Here is a 10,193-nt window from a genome sequence, read left to right as displayed (position 1 = left end):
TATTCTATCTTCCTCGTCCACTTCCTCCTCTCCAATCTCATGTCTCTCTAATAATATTAGCATATTTTTTTGCAACTTTGTTTTGTCTTTTTTTTTTGTCTTTCTTTCTTTCAAAAGCCAAGACTCCAGACACGCATAAAGACATATGATGTGCTGGTTTTAATGAGCTTAAGCATAAAGAGATATGATGTGCTGGTTTTAATGAGCTTAAGCATAAAGGGATATGATGTGCTGGTTTTAATGAGCTTAAGCATAAAGAGATATGATGTGCTGGTTTTAATGAGCTTAAGCATAAAGAGATATGATGTGCTAGTTTTAATGAGCTTAAGCATAAAGAGATATGATGTGCTGATTTTAATGAGCTTAAGCATAAAGAGATATGATGTGCTGGTTTTGATGAGCTTAAGCATAAAGAGATATGATGTGCTGGTTTTGATGAGCTTTAGGTGAAATCCTGGTGCCCAGCCACTTCACGTTGCCAGATGCTGGTGGGTTGCAGGAACATGAAAGTATAAAAGTCCACATTGGAATCATCTTCTCATTTTCTTGTTAAGAGTGAAGAGGTTCAGTAATTCGCTCTTAAGATCAAAATCAGTAAATGATGTCAGTGTGCGGGGGTTCCTTTGACTGTCTGACTCTGGTAAAGATACGCTCCTCTCTGCGTTCACCCAGTCGTATCCACAAGGACGCCTGGCTGTTAATATATTATGCTATGTTATGTCATATGTAATATTTAATAGAATTCCTCAGGTAAAGACACGCTCCTCTCGGTGTTTACCCAGCCTCATCCATGGAGACGCCGGGCTGTTAATGTTCTGTTATGTTAGCTCATTGGTGTTTTAAGCCCCAAACTTCGTCTTCCAGGCGGCGCTACCACCGTTGACTTAAAGGCACCTAACCTTAACCCATGCCTAACCCTAGCGCCTTCCAGGCAGCTCTGCCTTGAAGACAACGTTGGGGGCTTAAAACGCCAAGAAACGTTATGTATATACGTTGTGTATATACGTTCTATATAATATGTAATAGAATTCCTTGTGTTAATACACGCTCCTCTCTGTTTACCCAGCATCGTCCACGGACTCCCCCGGCTGCTCACGCTACTTCCAGTACGAGTGTAAGAACGGACGCTGCGTGCCCAGCTGGTGGAAGTGCGACGGAGAGAATGACTGCGGAGACTGGTCAGATGAGGCTCAGTGCACAGGTCAGACGTCACCCACTCGCTATCTCAAAGACAAAAGAGTTAAGGGCCGCTCACGACACCGGCAACAATAACTGTAATTACAACGATATGAGCATTATTATACGATATGAGCACTGACCAATGACCAAATGAAGATTTGTTGAAGACATGTTGAAGAATGTGTCTAAAAAACAATGGATTCTGATTGGCTGTCAGCTTTTTTTCTTTATTTGTTATCTTTATTTTTTCTTGAAGTTTCTATCTATCTATCTATCTATCTATCTATCTATCTAGGTAACACTTTACTTGACGGGTGAGTTCATAACACATTCATAGCAGCTGTCATAAACTGCACATAAAGCATTCATGACTGTTTCATGGGACATGACTCAACATTAATACCAAACATTTCATGAATGTGGAAGACAGAATGACGACAACTTGTCAAAATAAAAGTCCAGCATCGTATTTGTGTAACCTGGATACCATTAATTTAATCACTTCAGCCTTTGTAAATATTTCAGGAATATCTCATGAAGTCTACATAGAATGTCACTTTACTATACAAGTTGTGAAGTATTCGTAATCACTGAGTTTAACACTGGGATGTAAACTAGCCTACATTCAGCTGACCCGTATTTGTGTAACCTAGAACGGTTGGACATTCCCAGTAGCAAAAGATGAGAAATCATCTGCAAAGGTTACATCATAAAACAAATACATTTTTATGAAACAACAATTATTTGCTTGACCATGTTCTGTCTTTTTGGCACTGGAGCAGCCCATTGACTCAGATGTGACATGATCAGGTAAGAGGTTTGGACCAAAAACGGCAATGCTGCTTTGCGACTTTGGACTTTTATTTTGACAAGTTCTCGTCTTTCTGTTTTCCACATTCATGAAAGGTTTAGTATAATGGTTGAGTCATGTTTCATTAAAATAGTCATGAATGTTTTATGTGCAGTTTATGACAGCTGCTATGAATGTGGTATGAACTCACCCGTCAAGTAAAGTGTTATCTCTATCTATCTATCTAAGTGAGCCCCAACAATATCGATATTCATTATCATTCTTGTATGCGGTGTGGACGTCGCCATTCATATTAACTACTAGAGCAACATTTAAAACTGTGGTTTTGCCGTTATCGTTACAATTATCGTTCCTGGTGTTGATGGCCCTTCAGGCTGTGACCGCATGGCTGGCCAGTGGTTCACTCGATTGCAGTTGCTTGTGGCTTGAACGATTAGTTTATTCATTGTCATGTGGCGTTTGGCATTTCAACAAATACTTCAGTCATAGACCCAGACTGTCAAAAAGTACATAATGTATCAGTTTTCTGTTGTCTACCTGTTAAACACCTTGAACTTCACCTGTGGTATGAATGATGTATATGCAGACATATTGTTGTGTATGTATGCCTAATGCCTGTGTGAGTGTGTGTGTCTGTATCTGTGTCTGTGTGTATGTGTGTGTGTGTCTGTGTATGTATGCCAGTGTGTATGTATGCCTGTGTGTGTGTGTGTGTGTCTGTGTATGTATGCCAGTGTGTATGTGTGCCTGTGTGTGTGTGTGTGCGTCTGTGTATGTATGCCAGTGTGTGTGTGTGTGTGCGTCTGTGTATTTATGCCAGTGTGTGTGTGTGTGTGTGTGTGTGTGCGTCTGTGTATGTGTGCCTGTGTGTGTGTGTGTGTGCGTCTGTGTATGTATGCCAGTGTGTGTGTGTGCGTCTGTGTATGTATGCCAGTGTGTGTGTGTGTGTGTGTGTCTGTGTATGTATGCCAGTGTGTATGTATGCCTGTGTGTGTGTGTGTCTGTGTATGTATGCCAGTGTGTATGTGTGCCAGTGTGTGTGTGTGCGTCTGTGTATGTATGCCAGTGTGTGTGTGTGTGTGTGTGTGTGTGTGTGTGTGTGTGTGTGTGTGTGTGTGTGTGTGTATGTATGTGTGTGTGTCTGTGTATGTATGCCAGTGAGTGTGTGTGTGTGTGTGTGTGTGTGTGTGTGTGTGTGTGTCTGTGTATGTATGCCAGTGTGTATGTATGCCTGTGTGTGTGTGTGTCTGTGTATGTATGCCAGTGTGTATGTGTGCCTGTGTGTGTGTGTGTGTGTGTGTATGTGTATGTATGTGTGTGTGTGTGTCTGTGTATGTATGCCAGTGTGTGTGTGTGTGTTCTAAACTCTCTCTGTGTCCCCAGATGGAGGCTCCGCCCACACCCCTGCCCCAGGCCCCTCCTCCTGTGCACCTAACCGCTTCCACTGTAGCTCAGGTGCATGCATCATCGACAGCTGGGTGTGTGACGGCTACAGCGACTGCCCTGACGGCAGCGACGAGGCTGGCTGCCCCACAGGTACACGAGCGATCCAACAACAACAACAACAACGCCAACAACACTACCCCCTACTTGCACACAGATTGACAGAACAACTGGCAGTTTAAACCGCGCTAAATGCAGCATCGTTTTCACATAATATGGTGAAATTCAAACCTATTGGCCAGACATGAAAGGAAACATATTTTCAGTTAAGAGATGTATAAGAAAGTAATTCATTTATATTTTTTTTTTTAAATTTTATTTGTGTCTTAAACATATGCAGGTTCACAAATTCGGGGGGGGGGGGGGGTGTTCTATTATTTTTTAGAGTAATTAGCTGGGTCTGAGGCTGATGGTGTGATCCTATCTTTGAGAATCAGGCTTTTCGTTGCTAACCTGCTCAGTGGCTTCAGCGCCCCCTGCTGGTCATGTTGATCACCCGACACTCCTATGTGTGCGTCTGCTGCCTCCAGCCTCCAACAGCTCCCTGCCGCAGACGGCTGCACCCACCCCGGCTGCCCCCTCGCCCTGCGCCAGAGGCCAGTTCTCCTGCAGCCGACCGCACGCCTGCATCCCAGCCTGGCAGCGCTGTGATGGAACCAGCCAGTGCCAGGACGGCTCCGATGAGCTCAGCTGCCGTGAGTGCCCTCTCGGACACACACACACACACACACCACAGAATCATCTACACACACCACAATATCATCTGCACACACCACAGAATCATCTACACACACACACACACACACATGTATTTGCATGGCCAAGGCTGTTTTACCCTTACAGTATGTTCTTACACAATGCAAGGAGCGTAGCGTTTTTATAACCATTAGGAAATGAAACCTACTGCCCTGCAGTAGTGCACTGGGCTAGTACCTTGTTTTTACTCTGTAAACTACACACACTTATTATCTGTCATAACACAGAGCACTGGCATTATCTTTACGACAAATGGCTCTTAAAAACAGGTTTGTTCTACAGTCATGAATTGTTTCCTAAAAATATCTCTCATCTTAGGCCCATATTGCACGTTTGTACAGGCGCACTGAGAGACTGTGTCACTTTTGATGAAAGTGGACTTGTTGACCACCTGACACTCCTATGTGTATCAGTAGCTTGTGCTAAAGGAGTTCGGCCCAATATCGAACTACTCTGGTGCCTGAGCCCGGGGAAGGCTTGGCTGACGCGCTAGATGCTATGAGTACTACGCTCATTTGATTGCCCTGAGCGCTAGATGCTACGAGTACTACGCTCACTTGATTGCCCTGAGCTAAACAAACACACGCAGACAAATGTTGACGTTGAAATCCAGAAGTTGTCCATTTATTCCAAAAACAGCACATTGCCCATAGCAGTTTCCATCAGTGTAGCAATACAAGCGCTGCGCGCAAGCGGTCAAAAACCCTTTGCCCTTCCGGGTCAAACACCTGCCAACAACACTGTATTTGCTACCTTTATACCTGAGACATGCGCCACCTAGTGTAAGACAAAGGAATGTGAACCTGGATACAAAGCTGCATTTGGCTCTTACACACACCGGCCCCTAATTGTTGATGGCCAACAGACACAACAATTTAAACAAATGAAACAAAAGGAACCAAAATGTTGCAAAATACCATGACATAATCAAGCTGATACCTTCACAGTTATACCCCATACACTAAACAAAGTTTGGTCACATTTCTTTCAATGATTCGATTTCGTCTGCAACTTCCCAGAACGTACTAGGCCCTGCTTAAAACTTCAAGTACTCTGGCAAGTGGCCAAGAACCACGAGGAGCCGAAGCGTCCATGATGACCACAATATCTCCAGCCTTCAAACATCTCTTATCTTGTTGTTCCACTTTTGCCTCTCTTGAAGTAGAGGCAGGTACTCCCTCACCCATCTTCTTCTCCCATAGAGGTCATGGGGCTCGAACAAACCAGGTGGTGGGGCTGGCTTCCCTTGCTATCTGGGAAAGCTTCCTTCAGTTCTCTGTTCGCCCCAACAAAGCTTGTACCGTTGTCAGACACCAGTTGAGTCACTTGCCCTCTTCCGCTTATAAAGCGCCACAGAGCATTGATACAGGCGTCCGTCTTGGACACTGCAACTTCAAGATGGACAGCTCTGCTGGCTAAACAAGTAAGTATATCTCCATACATACAAATTCCTCTTCCTTTCTTGACAGGGGCGTCACTGACTGTCTCCTCAGCATTGCCGACGAACGGCTCGGAAGCCGCTACCTTGGGTTTGCTTTCCTTGGCCTCCTCCTCGAGTGCTTTGGCAGCAGTCTGCTTACCTCTACGACCACGTGCAGCTTTGGCAGCCACAGGTTTCACTGGTTCTTTGACGGCTACAACAGCAGCAGCATCATTGCCCTCAGCAGCAGGCTCAACATTTAGGCTCACTCTCAGCAACCTCCTCTACCTGAGCAACCTCCTGTACCTGAGCAGGTGCCTGCTTAGCCCTCCTGCCTCGTCACGACTTCACCAATGCCAAGTTATTGGGCAGAGAAACGTCACTTTTTTTTTGAAGGGTAACCTCAAACAGTACCTTCCATCCTGCAGCACTGCTGAATCCTCCATGATCTCCATAAATCTGATGCCACCTCGAGACACTTCCCTTTCCTCTGCAGCCTTCTCACTGAAGTCATGGTTGTATTGACTGACAAGCATGTCTTCAAGCTTTTGCAGAGAAATGTGGTTCACTGTGGCTGAGGACAATGATGCATCACTGTTTCCACTCAGTGGGCCATTAACCACCCATCCCAGCACTGTCCCAATAGCATATGGGCCATTCCGATCGCTATTGATGACCACCCAGGGTTCTAATACCTTGGGTGCGTTAGCTCCAATTAACAGGTCAACGTCACGCACCGTTGATAGATGAGGCCATTTAGCCAGATCCTCCGACCTTATCATATTATCCTCATTGACTGGCATTTCTTTCTGTGTAAATACCTCGGGGAGAGTATAATAGTTATTACTGTCCAGATTAGACACCTCCAGACCCGCCAAAGACTATGCCGAGACAACCCTTTCTTGCCCCATTGTGCGCAACAGGAAGCTTGTTCCTAAGGCATAAGTTGTAATTACATGGCTTCCCTTTGAAGACTTCACCTTGACAGGAAGGATGGATAGCACACTCTGGTCCTTACTGGCCCCTGTATGTCCACGTGTTTGAGGAGAGGACTGTTGCTGGCCAGATGAGGCTGTTAACTGTTCCTGAGTCACTTGTCTTTTAATGTGTAGCACAGTAGGGTGAGATTGTCCACAGATTTTACATGCCAAGCGACTCTCGCAGTCCCTGCTCATGTGGCCAACGCGTAGACATGCAAAACAAACTCCCTTTTGCCTCAGGAAGAGTATCTTCTCCTTGTGCATTTTGCCTTTAAATTGCTTGCACTCCTCCACAAGGTGGCGACGATCACAACAAAGGCACTTAGCTTCCTCGGTGTGTTCTGTGCCCAACCGTTGCTCCTTTACGTCCTCAGATAGATTTTCAGTCACAGCAGCAGCCACAATGTTGGCCCTTACATGGCTCCTGGGCTGTGCATTAAACCTTGATTGAGGCCTTGGTGCCGAGGCAGTAGCTGAATCCTGTATGTTGCCAACAGAGGGTCCGACAGGATTTTGACACGCTGTTCGATAAACTGGACCAATTCATCGATGTGGGCTCGGTCATGAGACCTTTCCATGATGTCATGAGCTGTAGTTCTCCATTGCTCTCTCATCTTAAACGGCAGCTTGGAGATAATGGTCCTCATATTGACAGGCATGTCCAGTTCCTGCGTGTAATGAAGCTCCCCCATTACATTGCAGCAGCCACGTAAAAACAAGGAATAGTCTTGCGGTGCTTTCAAATGTTCAGCCTTAACAGCTTGCCAGGCCAATGCCTTTTTCATATAAGCTATGGCGACCTTATATGGATTGCCAAAGTGTTCCTGCAAAAGACTCTTTGCCACCTCGTAGCCATGGTCAGGCGCCATGTGCTGACAGCTACGTACCAACTCTTGTCGCTGTCCTCTGGTGAACTGCTCAAGATAATAAAGACAGTCTGTACTTCCGACTTTGCTTTCCACACCTTGTTCAAAGGCTCTGGTGAACGGTCTGAACTGGAGAGGGTCCCCATCGAACACAGGAATCTCTCTTGATGGCAGAGATGATGTATGATGTTGGCGAACCAGGGTAGCGATGATGTCATTTTGTCTTTGCATAATGGCCAGTAGATCTGGGGAATGAGTTCCATTGGCTGGCTGGTCTGTAAAAAGCCTTTGCTGTTCGTGTTGTTGCACGGTTGTTAACTGCTGCTGATCGTCAGCTGGTTCCAACGTTCCTTGCTGTAGCTCACGTAGGTTGTGCTGATGTTTAGAGGCATCCCTACAACGTTCCTTGCTGTAGCTCACATAGGTTGTGCTGATGTTTAGAGGCATCCCTACAACGTTCCTTGCTGTAGCTCACATAGGTTGTGCTGATGTTTAGAGGCATCCCTACAACGTTCCTTGCTGTAGCTCACATAGGTTGTGCTGATGTTTAGAGGCATCCCTACACCACAGCTCAGTTTGCCTTTTGAGCACCTCTGGTGACAGCGGGTTGTTAGGTGGTAACGGTCCTTTGGCAGAGATATGTTGTGTTAGATTTGATAATCGAGGTTGAAATTCCTTTAATTTAGGATTTAAGACACTTCTTGATTGCATTTTCCTTTTTTCCTTTTCACATAGGAATTTGAGGGTGCCGCTGAGCAACTGCGGCAGCCTGTAGCACAGACAACTTAGCAGCAGATGCAGTCAACTCTGCATCTACATCAAGCTGCTCCATTCTCCTCCTTAGTTGCTGTTCCTGCTCCTCGAGGGCGTGTCTTTCCTTCAAAGCTGCAGCTCTAATCACAAGTGCAGCTCTCTCGACTTCAGCCTTTATCCAAGCTGAGGAAGTGCTGGATCTTACACTGCTAACACTTTTATGTGCCGTTTGCTACTGATATTAGACACACTGTCGTTTAAGTATACACACTGTCGTTTAAGTATATAAGTATATATATATACTCTTTTGGTCTCTGCATTTATCCCAATCCGTGAATTAGTGAAACACACTCAGCACACAGTGAACACACAGTGAGGTGAAGCCGGCCGCAACTACAGCGGCGCTCGGGGAGCAGTGAGGGGTTAGGTGCCTTGGGCACTTCAGCCGTGCCTACTGGTCGGGGTTCGAACCGGCAACCCTCCGGTTACAAGTCCGATGCACTAACCAGTAGGCCACGGCTGCCCCGCGTTTTGAATGACACCATCCCCACCCTTGTCATTTTCATGCACAGCTTTAAAACCCACATTTGCTTTAGGCCTAACATGACCATTTGCATTTAAACCAGCATCAAACATTTCAGGTGACACAGTTGACAAAGCACCATTACCATTTTCAGAACACCTTGCAACAAAAACATTTGTTTCAGAAATAACATCATTGTTAGCGATCATCTTTGCTTTAAACCAAGTTTCATGTTTTTCCTTTTCATCAACAGGCAATAAACTCAACAAAGACTCATGAATACGTTTAGCATCATTACATGTTTCTATCAGTTCCTTCAGAGCATTTTGTAACTGTGGTTTGTGATTTTTAAAACCTTGCATCGATTTTCTAATTATGCTGGCGTTGTCCAACTTAGACTTTCTGTCCGCTTGCATTGTGATTAATTTATCAACAAGTGATTCTACACGTTTAGAATCCTTGTGATCACCAACGGTAACCACACTGCTGTTTTTACTAGCGGCTTGCAATGCAGTCTGTTCAATCGCGGGAGTATTAGGCCTATCCATGGTAAACAATGGATCAAACGATTCGCTGTAAGTCAGTAGGCCTAACGCAAAGTTAGCAAAGTAGTCAGTAGGCCTAACGCAAAGTCTCCACAGTCAATCTGCCGGCGCTTAACACATGTGTTTGTTTTTATACCCGGGTATGTGTGCACACAATTTAAATGGCCATTGAAGATTGTAGCGCTACAAATATAGCTCTTTCGTTGGGCGCCGTGCAGTCGTCGGATGGTCCCTTACTCCGTGGTCTGATTTCGGTATCAAACCAACTCCTTGTCACAAGAAAAGCCCACGTAATATCCAAACGATAATCCACAAGGAAACCGACGGCTCTTTGGCTGCTCCTAATTCCATGCATGCATGCCGAAGACTCCAATGTTTATAAACTAAAGTATATAAGTATATAGTATAAAAGTATATATACTCTTTTGATCCCGTGAGGGAAATTTGGTCTCTGCATTTAACCCAATCTGTGAATTAGTGAAACACACACAGCACACAGTGTACACACAGTGAGGTGAAGCACACACTAATTGCTCAAGGACACTTTAGCCGTGGCCCACTGGTCGGGGCTCGAACCGGCAACCCTCCGGTTACAAGTCCAGAGTGCTAACCAGTGGACCACGGCTGCCCCAAGTCCAAACTGATGCGGGGTTTTTGACTAATGTTAAAGGAGTTCTGCCTAATACCGAACTACTGAGGTGCCTGAGCCCGGGGAAGGCTTGGCTGACGCGCTAGATGCTACGAGTACTACGCTCACTTGATTGCCCTGAGCGCTAGATGCTACGAGTACTACGCTCACTTGATTGCCCTGAGCTAAACAAACACACGCAGACAAATGTTGACGCTGAAATCCAGAAGTTGTCCATTTATTCCAAAAACAGCACATTGCCCATAGCAGTTTCCATCAGTGTAGCAAT

General features: G+C 45.4%; 1 protein-coding gene across 1 annotated transcript in view; it reads left to right on the top strand.

The window, feature by feature from the left end:
• sorl1 (sortilin-related receptor, L(DLR class) A repeats containing) overlaps positions 1–10,193 on the top strand; it is a 58,628-nt gene that overhangs the window by 36,316 nt on the left and 12,119 nt on the right. Inside the window, exons 23-25 of the mRNA XM_042067378.1 lie at positions 1,067–1,201; positions 3,374–3,526; positions 3,964–4,128. Coding sequence (XP_041923312.1) covers positions 1,067–1,201; positions 3,374–3,526; positions 3,964–4,128 — 453 coding nt within the window. The remainder of the gene's footprint in view (positions 1–1,066; positions 1,202–3,373; positions 3,527–3,963; positions 4,129–10,193) is intronic.

The sequence above is a fragment of the Alosa sapidissima genome, chromosome 17, assembly GCF_018492685.1.
Source record: "Alosa sapidissima isolate fAloSap1 chromosome 17, fAloSap1.pri, whole genome shotgun sequence".
Lineage (NCBI taxonomy): Eukaryota > Metazoa > Chordata > Actinopteri > Clupeiformes > Clupeidae > Alosa > Alosa sapidissima.
The sequence above is the reverse complement of the archived record's forward strand: the minus strand, read 5'-3'. Positions and strand labels throughout refer to the sequence as shown.